This window comes from Falco naumanni, chromosome 11 (genome assembly GCF_017639655.2).
Source record: "Falco naumanni isolate bFalNau1 chromosome 11, bFalNau1.pat, whole genome shotgun sequence".
In the NCBI taxonomy this organism is placed as follows: Eukaryota; Metazoa; Chordata; class Aves; order Falconiformes; family Falconidae; genus Falco; species Falco naumanni.
This window is the reverse complement of record NC_054064.1, coordinates 13341827-13367747: the sequence shown is the minus strand read 5'-3', so window position 1 is coordinate 13367747 and position 25921 is coordinate 13341827. Positions and strand designations below refer to the sequence as shown.

General features: G+C 38.4%; 1 protein-coding gene and 1 long non-coding RNA gene across 6 annotated transcripts in view; both read right to left on the bottom strand.

Moving 5' to 3' along the window:
- The window catches only part of LOC121095937, a 148650-nt gene extending 146479 nt beyond the window's left edge, over positions 1–2171 (bottom strand). Inside the window, exons 1-2 of the long non-coding RNA XR_005830264.1 lie at positions 1894–2171; positions 1357–1425 (exon numbers count right to left, since the gene is read on the bottom strand). This is a non-coding gene — a long non-coding RNA (uncharacterized LOC121095937). The remainder of the gene's footprint in view (positions 1–1356; positions 1426–1893) is intronic.
- A 6605-nt stretch (positions 2172–8776) lies between these two features.
- The window catches only part of COL11A1 (collagen type XI alpha 1 chain), a 160741-nt gene continuing 143596 nt past the window's right edge, over positions 8777–25921 (bottom strand). For all 5 annotated transcript variants that reach the window (XM_040610990.1, XM_040610993.1, XM_040610992.1 and 2 more), the window contains 13 exons: positions 25672–25725; positions 24567–24674; positions 24429–24482; positions 19716–19769; positions 18399–18506; positions 17754–17807; positions 17631–17666; positions 17468–17521; positions 16393–16642; positions 14054–14166; positions 13159–13227; positions 12272–12505; positions 8777–10525 (listed from right to left, as the gene is read on the bottom strand). In XM_040610990.1, the coding sequence (XP_040466924.1) occupies positions 10379–10525; positions 12272–12505; positions 13159–13227; positions 14054–14166; positions 16393–16642; positions 17468–17521; positions 17631–17666; positions 17754–17807; positions 18399–18506; positions 19716–19769; positions 24429–24482; positions 24567–24674; positions 25672–25725 (1335 nt within the window). In that variant the 3' untranslated portion in view covers positions 8777–10378. The remainder of the gene's footprint in view (positions 10526–12271; positions 12506–13158; positions 13228–14053; positions 14167–16392; positions 16643–17467; positions 17522–17630; positions 17667–17753; positions 17808–18398; positions 18507–19715; positions 19770–24428; positions 24483–24566; positions 24675–25671; positions 25726–25921) is intronic.

Genomic DNA, 25921 nt, shown 5'->3' with positions numbered 1-25921 from the left:
GTGTGTTTTATACTGGCATATGTTTGTGATGAGTTATTGACTGAAGGGGTATTTTCCCCCAACATCATCTAAAAGCTTCTAAGAAGCTGAAAAATGAAGTGTATTGCACCTGTGTGCAGGAAGCGTAAGCCTACTGAAACAGTTTCTTTGGATTTGTTTTAAAACTTTTAGAGACCTGCATGATACATCAAGCTTTATATTTACTGCACAAGGAATCTTTTCAATAATATTTTCATAAAAGCATATACAAAAAAATAAGGGTGGGTGGTTTTTTTTCATTTTTGTGAACTTTTTTCAGATGTTCTGAAACCATCTAAGAGACTTTGTATTTAATTTCAGAAGGGAAACAACTCAAAACTAACTTACCTTTTTCTCCTTTCATCCTTAGGTGTTTGAAATGTGTCCTTGCATTCCTGCATAACTGGAACCTAGCTTATTAAGGGTAAGACTATTTTTTGTATTGTATTTTTTCTTGCAATTCAGATAGGAACAGTGGTAACAAGGGAGTATGCATGGTTTGCAGCTGTGTTCATTTAAGAATTACCACAGACTGGAGTCCTCCCCTGCTCAGAAATGTCTTAATTTACAATCCCCACCTGCCTATCTGGCAGCCAAATACTTTGAGCAAGAATTATGATTCCATTTGTTTCTGTAGCATGCCCTCTGCCTAAGACAATTCACAGCTAAGGGGAACTGAGGGCCCAGGCTAGACCACAACTATTAATTTGCTGCTTGTCTACATGTAGGACTGGCAGAGATCTCTTACTTTGTTGTACACATTTGGTAGAAACATCCTAAAACTGTGAATGTAGAAGAATCCTTGGCATACCCTTGAAGGTGGTAGACTGTGGACAAGAGTATCTTAAAAGTTGTGATGAAATGTCCTTTATGTTTTGGCAAGTGCAAAAGCAGACCTGTGGACAGTAAGAGCAGTGTGTGTGTCTTCTCTGTTTTAAGTAATGATGCTTGTACTTCTCTTTTACACCGTTTAATGGGTGTCATGTCGAAAAGATGAAAGTAACTTGGCAGATGAAGATAATAAGGGAAACATCCTGGAAATTTTATTAGGGATGATGAGCTCCAGCAGCAATTAATTTAGGAGTGAGTTTACTGAAGGAAGCTCCCAGGCTCAACCACAAAACGCTGAATGTGGCTTCATTTTCAATCAAAGCTTTCAGAGGAAGAGATTACATGAAAGAGGAGATACCACATCCACCACAAAGCTGCTTAATATGACTCATGTCTCAATGAAGAGTTTTCAATGTGAAAACTCTTTTAAACAGTGTTTCAGAATTAAGGACACACATCCCTGGTTAGTTTATAAAGTTGTTTAAATATTATTAGCTGTTTGCGTACCTGTTGTCAGATGTCCCATAGCTCTTCAGGTTTTGCAGAACTGGGCAGAGCTTTCTACCACAGAAACACCTAGGTAAAGAAAACAATTAACACCTTTTTTCCCATTACTGTTTAAAAAGGTTTCTCACCTTACGTTGCATACGTTTGGCTCTTCAGAGAATAATCCTCAGGTTGGTGCTAATTTGTGGGAAGTGCCTGTATGGCATGACAGGGGAAAACACAAGTGGGTGGCCTCTGCGCCATGGACAGGGCGTCACAGGACAAGCAATGGGTTCGTGTGCCAGAAAGGGAAGGCAAGGTTCTTATTTCATGTTGGCTTTGGGGGTTTTAGCCTTACTTATGCTTCTGCAGAGGTAATAACTGAACGTGAATCCACTGCTTCCACGTGCAGAGCTATAAAAACGTGTGGCTCTACAACTGGCACGTTCTTAATGGGATGTTTTTAGGAGAAACAGGAACTGAGGAGAGAAAAATACTGATTTAAAATAGGAATCTGTGGCTAGAGATACACGGAGGCACATCTCTCTCTCTCGTTACCTTACACGCTCGGAGCCGTCACCCCTAAGCTGAGGCGCAGCCTCCTCTCGTGAAGCGGCGGGAAACGCGACGGACCGACAGGTGCTGCCCCCCCGCGCGCCGGCTAACGGCCCCCCCGCGCGCCGGCTAACGGCTCCCCGCGCGCCTGCTAACGGCTCCCCGCGCGCGGCTGGCGGGCCGGGCCGGCGCTGCGGGACCCGCGCTCCCCGCGGCCGCGCAGGCTGGACGCGGCCGGCGGTTGGGTTCCGGGCGCTCCGCGGGCGTTTCGCCCCCGCCGTTTCGGGCTGCTCGTTCCCTCAGCCGCGGGCTCACCGTGCGGCTCTGCCGGCTGCGAGCCAGCCCCGGCGGCCAGCCCTGGTGCTGCTCCTCCCCTCCCGCCGGGGCTCAGCCCAGGCGGCCCACAGCGAACCCTCGCTCCCGCTTTCAGCCCAAACGCCCTCCGTAGCAGGGGTGGAAGTTTTGTTCACAAAAGCCATCCGAATGAGTGTCCTCACTGTTGAAGGAGGGCTTTGGGGCAATTGTTTCCTCAGCCGTGCTTGGTCATCTTTCCCTTCCTTTGCCATCCTCCCTCGCCGTGCTCACAGCCCTGCCCGCCGCTAGTCCCCGGGGGCTGAAAGCCGGCGTCACCCTTTGGCGTGTTTGCACAGCAAGGGCTGCATGCTGCCTGTCCGTCGCTACACATGTCATGGAAATACCCCAGTGTGGCAAGAGAGCCGTCAAGTATTTTGTTGGTTTTGCGTCCTCTGAGTTATGCGTCTCATTAGATTTAAATGTATCATTTCATACACCATCACAGCTGAGTTCCACTTGGGTAATGTGAATCCAAATTTGCTGTATATCTATATGAAGTATTTATCGTTGTGCATATTAAGAGAGTGTTAACTAACTGTGCTTGCATATGTTTCAGCCCTTAGTTGGCTTTCAAAATTGTGATTTCACTTTCATCATAGTTTTATAGTACATAATTCTAACCCACTCATTAAATTTAATGAGTAATCACACTGCCTGGCTGCTGTTTCTACATGGTACATTTGTGCATACAGTCATCAGAAAGATTATGCAAAACATGAGAAATGAATGCACACATGCAAAACTACATAATGTCTTGAAATAGTCAAGAATCATTTAATCTGGAAAATTTTCAGATATCATCAGTTCATGTGTACTGTCCCTTTTTTAAAAAAAAATATTTTTTTTTTAATTTTATTGCTTTTCTCCATGGAAAGATGTGACACTAGTTCAAATGTGGTTCCTCAAGATATTATGTCTTTGTTTTGAGGTTAATGTGTTTAGAAAATTAAATAGACCAGTTTTAATAGGCAGAGGGATATTCTGTGCCGTCATCAACGTGAGCTGATTGTTTTCATCTGACTTTTGTTGCAGAGACAGTCAGTAGGAAGGCTGCAGTGCTGTCTGACCTAGATGTTTCTTTGCGGTAGGAAAAGGATGCAGAAACTGAGCAGCCCTGTTCCTAGTCTGGATGGCCCAGGCAAGCTTTATGTTTTGTGAGCCTGGCAGCCTGTTAGTGTGGCTGTATATTGATTTCCAAGGTTGCTCATCCTCCACCATCATCCTTTTTCCCTCCTTCAAGTACCTGACCTTAAATGTTAAGTCTCTTGTCCCCCTTTTCAGATGTCCTATACTTATTAGTCCCACAATAAAATGAGGCTGCTCCAGGAGAATAGAGCTCCTGCAGAGGAAGAAAATTCAGAATGTCTAAGACAGAGGTGCTCGTGTGAAGGGAGGGGTGGGAGAACAAGAGACCAGGGACCTGGCTGCAGCCAGTACTGCAGGTATTAGTGGCACTGTGTTTCCCACAGAGGCCTGCAGTCTTGGCTACTAGACTGTAGTTTTTTATAAACCAGTTTTGCTGCTGCCTCCTAACTAGGGGGTGGGTGCACCCCCCACCCCCACCCCCCACCCCATACCCCTTTGCAATGACTGAGAAGCAAACCTTGACTGTTACCGAATACCAGCAATCGGATGGGATGCTCCCAGACTGGGTGATAAAGATTTCTCTCTCACCCTTCTGCCTTTGGATGAGGAAAGGAGGGAGCCAAGTTCAGCTCCCATCATCCTTTTCCCATTATTTCCCCGCTGCTTCCTTATTTCCTTTCTTTCCCTACATTTTCCTCCATTCCGTTGTACAGAGAACTGTTTCTCCTTGGTTTTACTGTGCCCTTTATACAGATGCCTTTATTCAGCTTCAGTATTGTACTTGGCTCCTGTCCCCAGCATAGGGGAAAACAACCCCAGTGTGGGTACCAGTGGACTTCCTCCTACCAATCACATATTTTCAGTCAGTTTGGAGAAAACCACCTTATAATTTCAAATGGAAACATCACAATTAAAAAGAGGGGAGAGGTGGGCAGGTGAAACATACTTTGTTCTCTTCAGAAATGGGAGTGCTGTGGAAATTTTTGACAAATTAAAATTCCGGTTTTGGCTCTTTCTGGCAGTAAACAGCTTTGATCTTAATATCTGCATTGAGCAAGTCTACAGGCCTAGAGCATAGTGGATATTTCTAAAATCCTTCTGAGAAATAACAAAGGGATAAGTGATCCATATCCATCCAAATCAGAAAGCTACTGAATAGTGAATGCTATGAAGATTATATATTTATGCACTCTCCAGAGCCTGAGCCTTCACATTGTGCTGCGTTATCTTCTGAGCCAATTTGGGCAATAGGACCGCAAAGCAGAGCTACTTTTTCCTGAGCTGCCATGGAGATGATATTCTAATAAAAAAGAAGCATACGCTCAAGAGACTATATGAATAGAATATCAAACCTTACCTGGTTTTTTTGTTAATATTTGATAGAAAGGAGCTTTTATGTCAATAACAATAACCATTCTAAATCTCTTCAGCTGTTATTCACTTAACATACTCTACGTGCTGTAATGAACAGTGCCTGCTCTAGAAGTTATTTGGGCTGGTGATGATACTCTACCTGACTTCACTGGGCTTTCTGTGTAAGAGTCTGAGTAAACCAACAAATAAGAAATTACTATCTCTGTTTCAGAAACGCTAATTGTACTGGACTGTTGCTGTTCTCTGTTAGTCACTTCCGGAGTTCAGTTCACAATTTCAACATTTAGTTAATATTTTCCATTTAAAAACTCTGGTTTATGGCTCTGCTCTAGCCGTGTTTACTTTTTACCTGTGCTAGGGAACTCCAGAGCTTGCAGGCTGACCCTCTGCAGGCCACACAACCCTATGGCCTCTGTTGTCACAGCACATAGTGTGCTGTGGCCATTTTCAAGATCTCTGGCTATGAGACATTTCGGAGTGAGATGCTAACTGGGTAGGAGGCTTTTGTATTAATTTCTGGTCCTTAGGATGACCTCATGACTCTGAGCAGCCTTGTTGTCTCAGCCCTGTATACTTGGAAAGCTTCTTCTAATTACTTGTTACATCCTTACTCTAGTGAAAATACAGCAGAAGATACAGTTTGCAGAACTTGTGGGGCTACAGAAGAATCAGTCTGGTTTTCTTCTTGCAAATAATTTTACTGACCACCATTTAAGGCATAAAGTGAAAGCTAGAGCACAAAATTAGGATGGCTTTGCAAGCTGTGAAAGAACTCTGACAGGTACTTACAGCCAATCTTCTTTAATGGACACAGGAGAAATGATGATAAATGTTCCATCAGCTATTCTGCTTACTGTATCATTTGGAAAGTGATTAATTTTCCATTTTCTTGTTATCTGTTGAGGGCTTATTGATGCTGTTTGTGGCAGATGTTTTTTGTTTTAAAATCATGGAGGAGGTTGGTTGAGTAATTACTTTTGCTGAACCTTATGTTTCTCTGAAAATACCAGCTGAGTATGAGGAAAAGCAATAATGTTAGTCACTTGGGTATAGAATGGCTGACAATCAGGAAATTGAAAAATACTGCTACTATTAGATTGTAATAGCTCATAAAATGTATACTAGACATTGAAAGGCAAACAAGTAGTCAGCATCATCCACCAAAATGCAAATTACTTAATGATGATGAAAGAAAATCAGATAACGGACTCAAGGTTTTTCCTGGAGAGTAAACTCTAGACTTGAACAGAAACAGCTGGCATCATCAAGAAAGGGAAGAGAAAACAGATGCATTGACTTCTTATTTGTGGATTTTATCATAACCTGCTGACCGGGCCCTTGGTCATCCCCTATTCATATAAATTATGCTTTAGTAGTATATAATGTCATGATAGCATATTGGATGGACTGCATTTTAATTTTAATCTGCACTTCAATCACTGTGCAAGCTGGAGTTCTTTTATGCTTCACCAAGATTTAGCTGCAATGTCATTTTGATGTTAAAAAAAATAATTTCCTGGATCATACCCAGCCATAGGAAAGACATTTGGTTGCCAGTCTTGCTGCTGAATTCCTGACAACTCCTGTCTGTCTTACTGAAGTTAGATATGTTTTGACGGAGATCACTTCTCCACCCTTGAGGAACTGGAAACACAGTCAAGGTCTGGCAAAGCTCCTGAGAGAACCTGCACAAAGCACGGCCATGGTAGCATTGTAGGCTTTGGCTCCATCCTCTCTCATTAGAACAGAGCCTTCATTCACATAAATGAGAAAAAACTAAGCCAAATTTTGGCTAGAGAAGCATGTCCGAGTATATGTATGCTCGCAGCCTTCCTCACTGTAATCATCTTTGATGTCCTTATTGAAAACAAAGTGAATAAATATCTTTAGAGCAGTCTGTTCCTTTGCAATCATCTTGGCATTGCTTTCCACGACATTAACAATGAGCCTCTTTGATAATTTCTGTGCTTAAAAAAGGAACACAAATAAGACATCTTTCCAGGTAAATATAATAGACTTGACATTTAATATCCTGTCTTTGTAATTTTCAAGTTATTTTTGGTGCATGTACAATAGAAGTTATCCATTCACACAAAAATAAGTATGCTTGTAATAGAAAATCAATTGCTATTAAGGCATCTCCTACTGGTCACTAGCGTGTGAAGCTTCATCTTAAAATTAACAAACTTGTTGCCAAGGGGAAGAATCTTAAGCAAGTAACTGTGCTTATTTTTGGAAACGGATGGTAGCTTTTTTGTGTCACAAGGCGACTGTTGATGTTAGCCATAATGACTGTACACTTGGACTGAAAAAAAAAAAAATCTTCATTACATGTTAGGAAGTTTTCCAAGAGATGTGCCAATCATGATGAGTTGGTGTTGCCCTATGATGTGTTAGAAAGAGGAAAGGCGAGTGAGAGAGAGAAGAAAATATGTCTACAGACAGGACAGTTTATACCTTTAGAGGCGTAGCTTATAATTTAAATCTCTATTGTATGTTGGTGTTATTCCAGACAGAACATTGCCTCAATCTGTAGTATTTGTTGGCTTGTGTTTGCTGTGTGCCTGCTAACTCCATTTCCATGCAACATAACAGCAGCATCTGTATTTGCAGTCCAGAAACCATATACCAACTCCAGTATGGCTTTTCTCCATTTAGGGGGAGGCTCAAAGCAAACTTTCCAGAAAAACTGCCCGGTCTGCCCTGAGGTAGGGTGAAACCTCAAGATCACAGAACATCAAAGTTCTGTCAGTTTCTAATGTCCAGAAGCCATAAGCCATTGCAATCTTTTTATGATTACATAGGTTTGTAATTTTTATATGAAAAATATTATTGTTCTTTTTCTTCTTGTAGGCTTGGTTGAGTAAGGAATTTAGCTTGCATAGTTCTGGAGTGGTTATTTTCTTTTTTTATAATAGTATATGATAAATCTGAGGTTTTATGTTTTTTAGGGCTACTAGGATTTGGCTGCAGAATCTGAAGTTTATTTCACAGAAAGACCAATGTGTGAGTTTTGCTGTGAAATTTCTTTCTGTTCTGAATAGTTCTCTTTTTGTTTGTTGGTGTTTTTTTAAAGCACTCCTAATATGAGACTTCTGTTGAGAGAAAAATAAATAGCATAATTTTTGCTTGAAAGCGGAAATATATAATGGCAATTTTTCCCCTTCAAGCAAAAACTAGGAGAGAACAGGAACAGTATATTGAAACAGAATGGACAAAGGAGTTAGAGTAACTAGCAGTAGTGAGATGGGTTGGTTTAGCTTCTTGCATACATCATTGCACCCTTAGAAACAGTGTTCTACTGCAGCCTAATCCTGACTGCCAAATCACAACAGTCTTTATTTTTTTTACCCAAGTTGCCCTAAAGAACCTGAGTCATAAGTGGTGGTTTATTTCAGATGGGCTGAAACAGCTCAGCACCTAACTTAACCTAGCCCGCTTGAGCAGCAGGAAGTGCCTGCTCCTCTGCCAAACTTACTGAAGCTGCCTTCACAGCTATTGTGGACATAACCAGACTTCATAAAGAACAGTTATCAGATTAAAAAGAAATAAAACGTTTCTAGAGGAGGTCCCAGGTGACATATGTGATGTCTCTAGCTTGGATCCCTCACCAGTTCTGGTTCCACTACTACCTGAAAGAAGGATACATTAAAACAAGGTACTGGAAATTTTGTATTCTAGTAGTTTCTAGTTCTTTTCATCCATTTCACATCAATAAATAGGGTCATTTACTGACTTTATGGGATTCTACAAGGATAAGCATGAGACTGTGAAGCACTTAAGACATTGTAGGTTGTAAGAGGGTGGCTGGGGAAAGAATATCAGGTTCCTATCTTGTGTTTGATAGTATTATGTGGACTGATGCAGCTACAAATCCATTCAAATGAAATGCGAACTTGTCAGCCTTGCTGCATATCGCTGGTGGCTAGATCAGCTTCTTTTCGATTAACACTTCTTTTCCCAGTGCTTGCCAGGACATGTGGTAAGATTACTTTTTTTTTTTGAGTCTACATGGTCTGGAAGCAGAGTGAAGTGGGTGAGATTTGGACATTGAAAAAAAGACAATGACCAATCCAGGTAGACAAGACTTGATTTTATTAATAAAATTTGTATTTTCCTCTTTGAGGTGACAGTTACAGACTTTGGTTCAAAAATAAAAGAAAACATGAACAGCAAGAAGTTGACTTTTGAAATCTCACTTTTACATGTATAAACGTGCATAAGAAAATACCAGTTGGAAATGAGCCAGCAGAAACTAATACTATTTAATTTAACAATTTTTAAGAAATAGAAACAAACATTTCTTTTCAAGTCTTACATATATTATGAAAAATAATTACAAAAGGATTTGTGTTGTAAAGCTAAAATGTAATTTCTACTTCCAACTATCTGAATAAAATGTTCAGAGGGAAGGCCAAACAAACTCTTTATTTTTTATTTTTTTTTTCTGAGATTTGAATAGCAAATTGTAACAGTTTGGGTCAAAGACAGCTCTGCAGGAAGCAGTCCCCTCGTATGTTGCTTAGCAACTATGGAGAATCACATGACCTAGACATATTGCATCCCTGGCCTTCAGGTGAAATAACAGGAAAAAATAAAAATAATTCATATTAATGGGATGGGCAAATAACGTATAGGACCATTCTGTGGAACTTTTAGTATCCAGTTCAGGAAGCAAACATCCATCATTGCTTACATAAAAATCTAAGTAAACACTGCAAAAATCCATAAATAACTTTAGAATCCAGTTTTAATATTTATGCAGACCAAATAAACACAATGGAAACAAATGATGAGATTGAAGAAAAAAAAAAAAAAAAAGGAAAACTATATGACTAATTTACTTCACAGATTTTAACAGATCTCTTACACAGAAGTTGGTTTTTTTCTTACATATTTTCCCCACCCAAAAATATAAACTTGTTTATTTTAGATATATACAGGTATCTTATGAAATTATGGAATTAGAAAAGAAAATAAAAGGTCTGAGGTATAGCACCATGGAACACAGCACCTTTGAAGATGCTTTCATTATTGAAATTCATAATCACAAGTGATATCAGCAGAAAATAGTTGTTTGAGTGTGCTGCTCAAGATCTTCCAGTTTTGCCACCTTAAGTTTTGTTGGCGACTTCAAATAACAAAGCTCTTCAACAACAATATATACAAAGGGATTTTATTATTAATCTGAAATTTGAATTGGCTTCACTGGCAATTACAGCTTTATTTTTTCAGAACACATACACAGTATTGACAGTGTAATTTTGTAATTATAAAATAACAGCCAGATGCAATTCAGAGACACATGCAAGTTTTGGAAATGGACAGAGAAATAACAGTATAGTACTGTACATAGAATAATTACACTTTCTTAACAATTCTGTTGTAATGGAAGGAGCACCATGTTGTTAATTTTTTTTACAGCACCAAAGGAATCCAAAGGGGGGTGTTCCTAAAGCAAGCACTATGTTGTCTGTGCCACAGCATCTTTGCAAAATAAGTTTAAGTCATGTGATTCTGGCCCTACAAGGGCAACAATTACTTTCTAGATAAGACATACATACACAGCAAGACATATTTTCTATGCCATCCTTATTCAAAACTTGCATGTGGCATGAAGTGGGTTGGTAGCACCAAAGTGCAACATTTTTGTTGATCTGTTTTTGTCTAAAGCTTAACCAAGGAAGCAGACAGGACCGACCTCAAATCCAAACTTCTGGTTCTGATCACCAAAGTCATTGATCATCACATCAACTATAGGCACTTGGTCTATTTTGGGTGTGTTGATTTCGATCACCGTCTTTGCATAGCCCTTTCGCGACTATTAAAAAAGACAAAAAAAAAATAGCAAACATGGTTATATATTAGAGCAGTAAGCATGTGCTGTAGATCTTCATAGGTTATCTCTGAAGTATAGAATTTAAAAATTATTGCCCCCTCATGCACCAGATATTACAAACTCTAAAGTTTATGTTTTCTTAGGATTTTATTTTAAAAACGTGACATTGAATGGTTTTGATTTTAGAAAGAGATCAGCCCATAGCTTTTGACTTACTAAAATAGGTCTACAAATGAAAAATTACCTGAAAGACATTTAATGTTTCTTAGAGAATGATGAGTTCACATTTATACTATTTAATAAAAAAAATAACACTATTCTCATAGCAGTGCACGTCTCCCTTGTGAAAAAAAAATAATCACTGATTAGTTCTGAAAGACAGAAGAAAGATCCACTTCTAAGAAGAAAGACTATAACTGTCTCACAAAGTATTACAGCAGTTGTTTTGACATGAAAGAGTGTAGTAGTCTGACAGGACTGCTAACTGATGAATTTAGATACCAGGTTTGAAGGCAGACCCTTATTACTTCCTAACAAAGGCTCTCGCTGCTCTAAATAACATTCAGCCAAGTTATCACGTTAGTCATCAGGCAGGACTGCACTTCGTTGAGATAGTCTGTTATACCTTGCTGTGACCCCTTTCAGCTGTGCCAGGGTCTTGGAGTTTAGATAAGCATCCAAGTTTGAGTTCTCAGTTTAGTGATGGACTTACACCCTAAATCACTTCTAGCTCTCTCTGGAGCTCTACACTCACCCACTGTGGATAACTAAAGCAGAATAAATCTACAGGTCATACAGAAAGGCTGACATGAAGCAGTTACGTATTAGAATCTCATTATTGAGGGGAAGAGACACTGCATCTACCTGAGCTGCATCTCTGTCTCCGACCCAGGTAGGTATCCTGGCACTTTCAGGTCTCTGATTCTTTGTCACTGACTTCTCAGGAACTGCCTTCAAAAGATTCCCATATAAAAACCCAGAATAATTAATGAGGCTTCAACTGTCACTTTCTCCTTTGATGTCTTTGTTTCAAAGTGTTCAGTACAAACTATTCTGTTTCTGAAAAGAAGAACAGTTGCTATGCCTACAAAGACCCTGCTGGAGAGGCGGTTAGAGAGCTGATGCATGTTTGGACAGCTCCAGGGATTACAGTGGACCTGAGAAGCTTCCAAAAGGTACAGTCCACAAACTCCACCTGGCTTTGACTACCAGAAATTGAGAAAAGAAAATACCAAGTCACATATCAACTGTGCAATTAATTCACTATGTTTGGGTACATATATATGGCTTAGTTCATACACGTTTTTACTGTATTTGCTAAATATTCTGTCTGCATATGCCTTGATTTTGAGTATGAATATATTCTGCTGATGGGCTGCCTCCCCTTACTATGCTTTTTTTCTTCTGTTCTCTTATACTATGTTCATAAGAGCACATAGTCTAATCTCAGCACACAATCAGGTGCTGGCAACCTGTATCCACGCCAGGTTTGTCCCATTTCTGTTGCTTGGCTTATGGTTTTGGTTTGTTTTTTTGTTGGGTTTTTTTGGTACATATATGAAAATTAAATAAGGGACTAGTGTACTGTAGTTAAAAACCTACTAAAAGGCAGTCTATTAAAAATAAAGTATTTTGAAACCTTTTCTCAGAAGAAAGCTGTGAAAAAATGAATTTGTTGTCTACTTTGAGAAGTTGGGTTTGTAAAGACTCTTCTGAACCTCTACTTACTGCACAGCCATCGTGAAGAGCTTTGATGTAAGGATTGTTGTCATAAGACATTTCTTCATCATTCGATCCTAAGAACCTTAGTGCTTTGTCATAGCTGTCAGATGATGCATCATGCCAAGCTACAGACTGATGACAGTTGTAAGTGAAATTCTGTTTGGCAGAGGCACTCAGTAGTTTAAGGAATGTCATTTGGACCATATTAATAGAATTGCCTTCAACATCCAAATAGGAAAGCTGGAAAATATAGAAAGTTACATGTATGTTTATCTGTTTCCTTTGTTAAAATGCAGAACAAAATTATTGTTGACAAAAGACCCGTGTAACTATCCTTAATTAAAAAAAAAAAAAAAAAAAACATCCAACATTTTAGGCAGTTTTAAGTTCAATAAAGCTATGATTCAGTAAATAGATTTTCATGTTGTAGCAATATATTTAGGATTAAGAACTACATATATTAGCTTCATTATAATGGGAAAGACAGAGAATTACTCCTACCATACAGTGTGAAATAGCAGAACCTCTTTGGAAAATCTGGTTTTAGTTAATTATAAAGTTAGGCTGGCCTACAGTCTCGTCTTTGCATACTCAGTATATTTCCTGTTACCTAGAGTGGGGCAGGTTCAGTGGTGATGGGTAGTCTGCCAGAAGCTAGATCCTCACCATCAGCTGTGCGGGTGACCATTTGGATCATTGTGGGACAATACAGAGCAGGCTTCTACTGTTCAGGAGCAAGAAGCTATATAGCTGCTTTAACATTTAGGGCAAAAAGACTGGGCTTGAAACATTTTTTCATTATCTAAATATTTATAAAATTACTTTGGATCTGTTGATCACTGATAACATGTACTTGATTTATGAACAACTGTTATGTTGCAGTGACAACTTACAAGTTTGCCTCGCTTAAATTCACTAAACCAAGATCCTGGATTCTCCTTTGGCCATGATGAAATTCTAACCTGTGTGGTAAAACAGCAGAGACAGAAGTATTTAAAATGTGTTAACAGATAGAAGATTTTACATTACCTAGGACAAATTTCACATCTGCTAGTAAAGAATGGTTCTTTTTTCTGAAATCTCAGCCTCTTTAAAGCTGTAAAATAGGATGGGGTTTTTTGTATAGAATGCCTTCAGATTAGTGACTTTAAACAGAATCCAAGGTGATGGCTTATAAAGAGAGCTAGTTCTGTTTTAGGGAGGCTGTTGTCATCTGTTAAGATTAGGTAAACTGCTGGAATAAATTGTTCCTGTGAAGAGTGTCTAAATTAGAGTTTTTACTGGTGTTGATGCTGATAGATCTTTTCCATTTAGGCAAGCTTTTAGAAAGCCCTCCTCTATACCATAAGCCCCATCAGAGGTAATTTATAACAATGAGTAATGACACTGTTAACACATAGCGTTTTACATCTACTTTGTGTAGGAAAATATGAACCCACAAGAGAAACACAGTAAGAGTTTAGGTTTTATGTGTCAAATGCTAGATTATGCACTTTTAACTAGCTGCATGGTTATGTTGCATTCTGAAACGGAGTGAACGGTTAGCAAGCAAGTGCATAGGTCCCCTAACTAAGCAAAACAGTGAAAATGCAAACAGCATTTAACAAATTTAACAGTTACTAGTTACCTCTATGTACCATTTTACCACTTCAGATTTATGTGAATTCCAGTGTAACCAGAAAGACTGATATATGAAAATGTGACAATATAATTATCCTGTTCAGTCAACACTGCAACAACATAGTTGGATCTGTCAACACCCAGCTGAAAACACAGATTGGTACTTACTCCTTCAGATTTCTTATCTGGGTAGATGCAAGTTTCCCCACCTGCTGTGAAATTGCAGTATACTTTGAAGGAGTCTCCAGTACAGCCCTGGTTAGGATCAATCCAATATTCCCCTAAAACAAATGAGAAAATTTTTGCCTTATATAGTGGAAATGGTATTTGGAAGGTTCAGGTTTTACTGCTGCCTATCAGTCCTCCAAAATCTGTATCAAAGTTATTTTATCTGGATGATGAGAAAGCAACCCTTTCTTTTCTGCCTTGTGGTTTGTTGCCGCTATTGTTGTTTATGAAAGAACACCAGGATCAAAGTCTATTTTTATCTGTGCCCTTTTGTTTTTGTCTAACTTTACTTTAAACTATGACTCTGTTGTAGGCTACTGCTAAAGTTTTGGAGGAACTGAGGAGACTCAGTTTAGAGGAGGAAGAACATTATGTGTGAAACATACATTGTGGTTCTCAACAATTTGGCCATTTCAGTATTTCAACTAGAAGGATGATGTGTACCTGTGACAGCAGCACCCTCAAAAACAGAGCAGAGGCACTCTTAGGCAGAAATAAGCTATGGCTTAGGTCAGAGAGCAAAATCTGGAGTAATTTATATACCTATCTCCATAAAAAGGTGGCCGCACAGGGCTTGGTGAGGCTGTAGCTGGCACAAGTACCTAAAGCTTCCATTGAGAGAGATATACCTCAAGAAAATATGGTTTTTTTCTACTGGGTTATGAAGCTGCAGCACTAGGGAAACTTCAGGCTGCTTTAGTTGATAAAAGCACCTTAACTAATACTTGGTTAGGTGATATGGTGGGAAAGACGGTTAAAAGTTGCATGAGGCTTCCCATAATTTCAGCAGTCTGGCATGATTGAGAATTCAGCCCTGCAATGCTTGGGTTAATGAAGGCTGGGCATGAAAGAGTTGCAGTCAATCCAAGGTCCATTAAAAATCAGGGCTTTTTAAAATCTACCATTCTAATTATAATGGTGATTTCTGTGATGTGGGTCCTTATCTCCAGCTAGTTTCACAGCAGGACAGCAAATGATTTTCTGACACTACTGTTCTAATCCAGTTTCAAATAGCAGAGGTTTCAAAGACAAATGACAAATCCTTTCACCAGTTCTGTCTTCTGAATACAGGGAATAGACAAAGCATTTATGGTATTTTAAAATTCTATTGATTCAGGCTATATTTATTGAAAACAGTCTTTCCTACCTGTAACTCTTGTCCCTGGAGAATTCTATGTCTTAATGAATGCATTTACTTTTATTTTAACCAAAATAAGATTACTTTTATATGAATAAGGCTCCAAATAATAGGCAAATACTGGTAAAGTGAAGAAGGTGAATGTGTTCCATAAAAAACATTCATTATTATGGAGGGTACTGAATTGTAAAATATGTACTTTTCATATAGCACACACACTGCATAACTACTCCTCAAGGCAACCATCTGTTTTGATCTATCTAGAGTGAAAGCAATAAAATATTATTAAACTGTCAAAATCTATTTTTCCTCCCATTTGAAAGCAGAAAAATATTACATTGAACTAGGAAAAATATCCATTGCAATAGGAAAAAAAAAAAAAAGGAAGGATGAAGACTCTGTGAAGGTTGGCTTTCATTTAAACCTTTCTGGAGCAGTAAACTCAGAAAAAAAGAAGAAAACGATGAATAATTAAATCAAGATAAGTCTTCAGAACACAATGTCTTGTTCATACTACTCTGCATTTTATTAAGCTAGTACTTAGTAGCATTAAACAGTATCAGAGAAACCTGCATGTCTATTAGCTGAATGATATAGAACAGTGATCATGCAGTAGAACAAATTATTGTTTCTAAGGGTGAAAGAATAGTAAAATTTTTGAGAGGCATAATCAATAATAAATCTCATATAATACCAATGCTACTTTATATTGTTATACCAAGCTAAAGTATACTGCTACAAAGATAATTCTTATTTCTTTTAAAAGAGGTATTAGCTATCCCAGCATGCTGACATTTGTGATTTTACTTTCCATTGAAATACCTAGCATCAATCTTTCATCCTTTTCCTGTCTGGATAATTCTGGAAATGCAAGGCCCACCTTTCAAAACAACAATTTTTTTTAGTGTTTTAAAAAGTTTTAAATCTAAACCCAGAACAGGTTAAGTATTCAAAGAATTTGGCTTTTACCAAGAGAACATCTCTTATATCTTATAAATTTTTATACCTGCAAAAATGGATTTAATAAGACTATTTATTGAGAAACTGTTAACCATCTACCAATAATTAATTATTCTGTCAAAATATCTTGGCAGATCATAACTTCAGCCTTGTTTGCATTTGTCATGCAATATTAACATACCATCTGGGAAATCTGGGTGGCAGAGTTGCAAGTCTTTGCAAGTTCGGGCTGGGTTATTCTGAGTGCCCATCGGATACTTCATATGCTCAATGTCTTGCTTCAGTGAGTTCAATGAACCAAAGATCTCTTCCATTCCATCAGAGTAATCCAGAATATTATCACCAGCATCAGATAACATGTAATCAGGAGATCTTCTTGTCTTTTTGGGTGACTGGATTGGCAGCGGCTGGATTACCTCACCTGGAGGACCCTGAGTGAAAAACAACATATCTGGTTACCTTTTCTCTTTGTTTTTCAGCTGCAAAAATACGCAGAGGAAGACCACAGAATGTGGCTTGGAGATGCTTTGAATAGGATTTCTTCAAAGTATTTATTTATTTCACTTATTTCCTTCAGATTTATGCCTTTGTGCTGTGATTTACTTGCAGACCAAAATGACTGTAGGAGGCCAAACCATTGTTGTGCTCTGAAGTCTTCTCACTCCATTGCTGTTTGGGGAAGAGTGTGCCCCCTCACATAAGTTAAGTGTGCAGAACTGACTTGCAATTGCCTCTTTGTCCCTGACAATTCCCTCAAGCACAGGCATAGCTTATGACAAGTGTAAACTTGTGGATATTTTCTATGATAAAACTTTAAAATTCCACTTGCAGTCTATAAAGCAATATCTCATTTCAAGAAATTGAAACACTTCATTCAGATGTGGACTGTTTTCATTTTAGATTGTTATGATATGAGAAAGAAATAGTAGGAACAGAAAAGTATCAACGGGGGGAAACCAATATGCTTCTATTTTCTGTGCTTCAGTATAACACATTAAATAATTATTGCAAGGGAGGGTTTTTTTATTTGTTTGTGGCAGTTTTTGTGTTGGGTTTCTTTTAAGTTTCTAATGGCTTTTTTAGTGCAGTCAATGTCTGTGTCTGGTGGATTTGAGTTTTCTGAAAAATGAATTTTCAAACATTCATTAATATTTTTCTTATCTGCAAGTTCACAAATGTGGTTTTCTACCCTTGTCAAAACAGGGTCATCATGTCAGTGTAATGTGCATGAATGTCAGATAAGAATTCTTACTTACTGGAGGACCAGGTGGACCAGGTAACCCACTGTCACCCTTTTGACCAGCAGGACCCTATAAAGCAAAGAAAGAAATGCAGTGTTGACTATGCTACACCATGTTAAAAAACAACGTACACAAAAGTTAAGTAAAAGAACAAAAAGTATTGAGGAGAATTACTCACGCTGGATCCTTTGGAACCTTTTGGACCTTGGGGACCCTACGGGCAAGAACATAACTGTAGTTGAAGTGTATTCCACAAAACATGGGAGTGTTTTGAACAGGAGGACTGGATGAAATTACTTACAGGTAAACCAGGAGGACCAGGGGGTCCAAGTGGACCAGCAGGACCAGAAATTCCCTAAGAAAGAATAAAAGAGTAAGTACAGAACTAAAGTATTCTACATACTGGCCTGGATTAAAAAATACGTATATATGAAATAAAGTAGTCCTAATAAGCATCCAAATCTGATGAGTTTTGATTTAGGCCATTTGCTAGGGTCCAAAACAGTTTGTAAGTTTAAAATGTTAAGTGACAGTTTGAGTTGCTTGTAGTTGTTCCTACACTGCAGTACTTACAGTCACAACTGTGCTCCCATTCAGACTGGCTTGGAAACCTCACTTTACAGTGCCTTAAAACAGGGCTCATAACTAGGAGAAAGGAAGCTACTTTGGGTAGTGCAGTTAAACATGATGAGATTGGTGCTGCTAGTTTTATCTTATCCCTAACTTCTGTGTTATGTGTTTCTGTCATCTTTTGAAACACTATGATTTTGTTTTAAGCTGGTTTAAGTTCACTGTGTTTGTACAATGCCTAGGAAAGTTGTAACTTCTAGCAGGAGGCTCTGAGTGTTAAATGTTTATGGCAACTTTGTCTCTCAAAAGAAAGACTGGGATATGTACTCTTTGCTTGCATGGAAGTTGAATGAAAACATAAGCATGTTTTACTCACTGCATCACCCTTGGCTCCAGGAGATCCCTGTGGGCCAGGAAGACCCCTATCACCCTTTTCACCCTGTTCTCCTGGAGGTCCAATCAGGCCAATCAAACCAGGATGTCCCTAAATAAGACAAAAGAAAATACAGTTAAAACTCAACATATATGAAGTAAATGTGCTCTGCAAACTATGCTGGTTTTGTCTGGGATACAGTTAATTTTCCTCACAGTAGCTAGTATGGGGCTGTATTTTGGATTTGTGCTAAAAACAGTGTTCATGTTTTCGTTATGGCTGAGCAGCGCTGACACAGAGCCCAGGCCTTTTCTGCTTCTCACCCACCCCACCAGTGAGTAGCCTGGGGGTGCACAAGAAGCTGCGAGGGGACACAGCTGACCCCAGCTGAGGATATTCCAGACCATATGACATCTTGCTCAGCATGTACAGCTGGGGGAGGAAGAAGGAAGCGGGGGGACGTTTGGAGTTATGGCATTTGTCTTCCCCAGAAGCTTTCAAATGTCATCACTGTTGCTAGTCAACAATTAACCTGAAACCAAATTATTCTGAAAGCATATTCATTGCTGCTAGTTGGTCTTTCAGACTTTGAGATTATTTGCAAGTTGTGACTGCTTATTCAGGGAAAGGGGTTTTAAACAGTCCTTACTGAAACTGCTAGAACAAACAAACAATGTCTGTGGATACAAATTTCGTAACAACTTTCACATTTAGATGCTATAAGCCTATTATAGAGGTGCACATTTGTTTCCACATGTAATATAGCTGTATAAACAACTGATTTAAACACATAAGCAAAAACTGAAATTCACATGATATAATGATATTCACGTCCCTTTCCCTACAGATTTTTTCTCTAAGACACAAGCAACCAATAACTCATTGGAACTCCATTAGAAAATGTTATCCCAGATGTCTCAATCCATTATTTCAAAAGAAAATATTATACCTGTTAAATATTAACATTTTGTTGTTTTAAAATAAAAATCCTGAATACTTTTCATTTCTACTTTGTTTTTGTAAAGCCAACAGTTCTCTTTACATCAATATCTTCGGGATTTTCATTGCAAGGAAGAATCACATGGTCAGTAGATTACCTACCACACAGGCAGTAATCTTTTTCTTTCCATATATCGCCAGGATATCAGATGTGGCTTAAAACTTCACAATTACTATTAAGGCTTCGGGAAGCTGACTGACAGACATGGCAAGTTGTCTTGCTTTCTGATACAAAAACCCTAGTGTTTCTTTCTGCTAATTTTATAGAGACTTTTAGACTGGGTCAAAATGACAAAGGCACAAGCAATGAATAACGTATACCTTCTCTCCTTTGGAACCCGGATCTCCCTTTAGGCCAGGCAAGCCAGGTGGACCCTAAATAAATCAAGGGAAATAATGTGAAAATAGTTTTAACATAACACACAGATCATGTTTTCCTGAAATATTATTAAAGGTGGTATAAGTCAGAGTCATTCAGTCATTGATGGTTGTAATTGATGATGTGATTTAGAACCCAAGATGAAGTTGAAATGTATGTTTAAAAAAGCATAATGATGATACTGTAGCATTTAATTTATAATTAGAAATCTATAAAGGGTTGTATGGTTAGAAATCTATGAAGCAGAGGGTCACCTAAATTCTTAAAGAGCAATGAGAGCATCCAGTGAAGCAAGTGATATTAAAAAAAACCATCACCACAACCAAATTTTTTTTTGTTGATGAGCCTGATTTTGCTTGTGGTTACATTACACGCTTTCAACTATTACTTCCACCTTAATTGCTGTACCTTATTTTAGTTGCTTATTTTAACCCTTTCTTTCATAGGACAGTGGAAAGTATCCTCTTAATTTGTTTTCTCCCAGTTTACTACAGCTCATTAAGATTCTTGCAGAATATAAATCAGGTTGCTTATAGTAACCTCTCCTCAATATTTTTTTGTTGGAGTACTACCTCATATTTTGTTTCAGAATTTGAGGCGTTGTCTTGGGATTATGGTTTCCTTGACTTGCCACCTGAAAATCCTGTATGACCATGAATAATGCATTTAAATCTGTATTTTCTAAATATTCAAGTCTTTTCTACTCAACATTGCAAGCGTACTTAATGTGATCTAGATGTGCTAGTTTCACTGACATGTACAAGCTGATGGCCCTTTGTCACTTTCGTAAATGCGATTAGTAATACAAATTACTTAGGTTTTGCATTACTAGACTGGGCAATCCTAAATACTTTTAGGAACTTTTTTAGTCTCTTTGGGACTCCACTCATCATTTGTTGGATAGGAATAATACCCCTAACTTACAGAGGTGTTAAACTGATAGTTTTTAGGTAGTTGCATGGTTCATATCATATAAGCAGCTTACAACTTTTAGTTTGGATTTACGAGCCATCCTTTCTGCAGCACAGTAAAGACATATGTTATTTTATGAAACTGAGTAAGAAATGCTCTTTATTCTAAGTTTTATCTGCAGTTGTCCCTAAACATTACTCCATTCAGCTAGATTTCTGTAAACAGAAATATGCTGGGGCAGGAGACAGAGCTGTGAAGAACGTACATAGGATCAACAGAACCATTCTAGAAGCCCTTCCGTATTTCTGGGGTAGGTGTGGGGAGGGGACAACCAAAACCACTGATTTTTTTCAGGTGGTTCCAATGTAAACTGATGCTTAGAGAATCTATTGGAAAACTCCATTGCAGTCTTGCTACCTGGGAAACCACTGTGAAGCATAAACATGTTCACATGGATAGGTCTTACTTTCTGCACATCATTTGCAAAAACCACTGAATAATCTTGTTCTTGAAATTTGACGCAAGATCCTTCCCCCTGATAGTGCTTTTTTTATCTTTACTGGGGTCATAAGAGCAATTCATTAAAAATACTATTTTACCAATAGTCAAAAATATAGCTGGATAGATGGCACAGAAGAAGATTATATAGGAAGCTTGTTAAAATCTCCTTGGTTGGCTTTTTCTGCAGTTTTTGTTTTGTTTTGTTTTAATATTTTAATCCTTATTTAAAATTTTAGAATAATTTTGAGGGATCTGAGAAATCTTCTCAGGTTCATAAGAACAGCAATGCCAGTTTTGTGTAATTTGTACAGAATGAGGTGAAAAATTCAGGCCATGGCGTGCATATGCAAGCACAGAAAAGGCCTTCGTTCCTCAGAGGCTATTAATCTCACACTGAACGTGTATGCATTAGGCGCAGAGCTGCTAGACTAAGTCAGTATCTCATCACTACTAGTCTCCTGCTGGCAGTGGACATCTGTGAAGTTATGATATGGATAGCAGTAATAAGTGACCTTTTCAACCTGGCACAGATTCAAAAGTGCTGTAACACTTCATGTACAAAATATTATTCAGTGCATATCCTTTCCATCTCTACTTCAGGATATCATTAGATGCAAAAGCCTAGGCAAATACATAATTCATGAGTGAAAAGTGAAATTTTTAAGCGTGTGGAATACAGAATCAGACATTTTCACCTGCAGTTGTTGTGCTCTACTGCAAATCTGCTTTCTTATTCTTCTCCTGATAGCAATCTACTATGGAGGGAGGAAGGGGCAGGAGGGAGACCTAACCTCAGCAACTCTTAGATATAAACTTTACTTTCCTAAAATCTAAAATAAAATTTTACGTTGCAGCAATGCATCTAAAAGAAGTTCTTGTTGAGCTGACAGGAAGACTGTGCATTTGGGACTATGTAGTTCATTAATACACTCAGCTTCAGATTTGAATTGAGTATTTAAGCTCCTGGATGTTAGAGGAGAGATCTTTTGATGATGTATTTGGAGGCTTCTAGTGACTGACATGTCGGAAAGGGATGCTTATTACTGCTGAATAATTATTCATTGGATTTTAGATCTCAGCACAGAATTGTAACTGAGGAGATTGGTTTTCAGTTCCCTGATTTGTCCCCATGCATTTTATTTTTAACTTGTCACATAATTTAAAAACTATAGTGGTGTTCCCATCATAAACTCTTTGGAGAGAAGAGATTTTTATTACGGGCTTAGCACAGGGGAGTCCTTTCCCTTGCAGCTTCTCATTCATTGTTCCAGCCTTTGACTTACAAGCACTATGTTTATCCATGAGACTTTCGAAAAAACTAGAATGTTAAAATGAAGGGCAACAAAGAGCTATAGTGTAAGGTTTCCTCAGTACATTTTTTGCTCATTATTGTTTCTCAGGGACAGAGAAAAATGAAATTCTACGTAGATGCCATTATAATACCATCTGTAATTACATACACAGAAGCAATTGATGGATACACCTATGCACCAGATCACTATTCATTGGGAAAAAAGTCTTTCTAGTGTGTGGGGCATAAAAATGTATGCTCTGAAACTCTTTGCTTATAGGTTAAGAAGTTGTGTTGGAAACATAAATAGTTACCCAAATACTTTCACCCATGAAAGTGTTCCAGCCAATGAAAGAAAAGGCAGTTGCTCATGCTCACATATGCACATGGAGGTGAAAGACTGTTTTAGAGTAAGAGTCTTGTTTTATGCAGCATTTTAGTTTAAATTCCCTATTTCTTCCACTTTAGTTATTATATACTGGAAAAGTCTGATATGAAAATGAAAAAAAGAAGGGAGATTCTTTGCATACTGTAGCATGAATGATTTAATTTATAGTTGATGTTCAGAGTCTGAGTTTTCACAGGGGAGGCACGAATGCTCTTGAAAAAATTTTGAGTTCAGCTTACACAAAAACTTTCAGTGTTAAGGCTACCTAAGGACCTGTATCCTTTATATCCTCTAGGTCCATACAGGAAAAGGAACAGAGGATTTCCTTCACACTTCCTACCCACAGCATTCCTTTTCCCCTTCGAAAGCCACATAATTCCTAAAGTAGAGGATAGCCCCTTACTGCCCTACCCTCCTAAAGTAACCTGATTGTATATTCTGGCCAAAATAACAGAGTGGATTTTGCTTAGTATGTGATAATACTGCTTATAAACTGTAAAATACCTTGAAAGTGTAACACTTGTTTATTTTGCATCAAACTAAAACAGTCTATATTTTGTTTCAAAGCTTTTTATTCCCAATATGCCCCTCAGCTGTGATAACAGAGGTGAACCTTACTTCAGCAAGTTTAGAAAGCAAGGTACGTGAGATACTTCCACTAATTGAATCACCTTTGCTCGGCATGTTTAGAATTAACCTGCTGGACATATAGTTTAGATTTGAATTTCTGCACATACTGCTAAATAAGAACACCAATATTGTGCAGTTTGCACTCAGTGTTGTTTTTTCAGCTTGTTTGAAAAAGTGCACTAAAATAACAAATGTAAATAGAAGCAAAGATATAATTTGATAATATGTCATCTATAAGCTTCCCTTGCTTTAGTTGTATTCTTAACACATAACAGAACTGTGGTATGTCTTAGATATCCTGAAACTGGGAGCTTGGTTCATTCAGATACTTTTGAATACTTTGGTCATGGATCATATTTCCTAGGACTGCCACAATGAACAACAGCTCTTCACTTTCATAAAACTAGCACGTTTTCTTCTTTTGTAGAAGTCCCTTTTTGGCCCTACTTCTGATTTACTTTTTTCTAAGGAATAGGTATGATCTAAACTTTTACCCTACGAAAAATATTTTCCCCAACTAGCAGTCATTGAAATCAATGGAGTTACAAAATTTGCCACTGCTAAGAAAACAAAATAATTTAAGGTATTAAGCTTTGCTGATGTGGGGACAGAAGTAGATTTTTTTGATTGTAAGTGTCATTAATTTTATTTTTATTTTTAATTCTCATCAGGAGATTTCAAGAATTTGGTTTAACACTGCCTTATTCCACTTTTTACTTGGTATAACTCAGCAGCATTCAGCGCAGCTAGTTACTAAAGTAAAGCAATAAAATTAGAAGGCAGTTGCGTATCAAATGATACCAGCACAGAAGAATAGTGCCTTTGTGCTAAGAACTGACTTGTACATTCATTTTCCTGTAAATGCACAGACACTTTAATGTACATTTTAAAAGGCGCTTTTTCTGTTTTGGCACTGAAAGGAAAGGTACTCACCAAAGGCCCAGGAGGGCCATCCTGACCTGGAGCTCCAGGTAGACCTTGTTCTCCCTAGAAAAGGCATAAAGTCTGCTTTACCACGGGATATAGAAGAAATGCAACATTTAAATAATATTATATACTCCACTTACTTACCACAGGGCCAGGAATGCCCCGGAGACCCTCTGGGCCAGGTTTTCCTGCAGGTCCCTGTGGACCAACTGGACCCGTTTTTCCAGGAGCCCCCTCTGCACCAGGTTCACCCTAGAAAGAACATAAGCAACAAGTCAGAGAGGAAGAGCTGACTAAGCTTGGCACTGTAGGGATATACAAGCTGCAAAGTGAGAGCAAAGTTTCCTCACTCCATTTTTTAAAAGATTCTAAACCAGTGTTCTGCACAGATGTGTTGGTTTTGGCTGGGATAGAGTTAATTTTCTTCATAGTAGCTACGAGGGAGATATGTTTTGGATTTGTGCTGATAATGCAGCAGTGTTGATAATGCAGAGATGTTGTAGTTGCTGCTGAGCAGTGCTTACACAGACCCCAGGCCTTTTCTGCTTCTCACCCCACCCCACCAGTGAGTAGGCTGGGGGCACACAAGAAGCTGGGAGGGGGCACAGCCGGTATGGTTGGTGCCAACCGGCCAAAGGGATATTCCATACCGTATGATGTCTTGCTCAGCATATAAAGCTTAGAAATGAAGGAAGGAAGGGGAGGAACATTTGGAGTGATGGTGTTTTGTCTTCACAAGTAAGTGTAAAGCATGATGGAGCCCTGCTTTCCTGGAGGTGGCTGAACAGCTGCCTGCTGATGGGAAGCAGTGAATGAATTCCTTGTTTTGCTTTGGTTGTGTGCATGGCTTTTGTTTTACTTATTAAACTATCTTTATCTCAACCCATGAGTTTTTTCACTTTTATTCTTCCAATTCTCTCCACCATTCCACCGGGGGCAGGGGGGATGTGAGTGAGCAGTCATGTGGTGCTTAGTTGCCGGCTTGGGTTAAACTGCAATAACAGGACAGTTTATTGAAAAAAGATTTGATAGCTTCATATGCTTGCTTTTCTGGGGGGTGAGCTAAGTTGGGCCTGCATTGGTTAGAGTCCACCATGTACTGCTACTAACTATGGGTCTTAATTTGTATTCTATGGTTTGTCTATTATTACTTTGATAAGTTTCACACTCAGTGCATGATAAGCAATTTAATTCTCATTTATATATAGTTTACACTTCCATGCTCCTAAAAAAATCTTGAATGCATTACCTTTGCACCTTTTTCACCTTGCCTGCCTTCAGCACCAGTTGCTCCAGGAGGTCCCTGTAAAACATGGAGACTGAGCTCATAATCTGTTTTCTAAAATATTGCCAGTGAAGAAATTCTGAAAGTGCAATTTCCACTGTATTAATAAGTAGTAAATGCTAACAAAAGAACATTGCATTTCTTTCTTAATTATCCTGTGAATGCAGGATGAAAGTCCCAATCTGTCATGTCAGTTCTTCATTTTACAAAATTT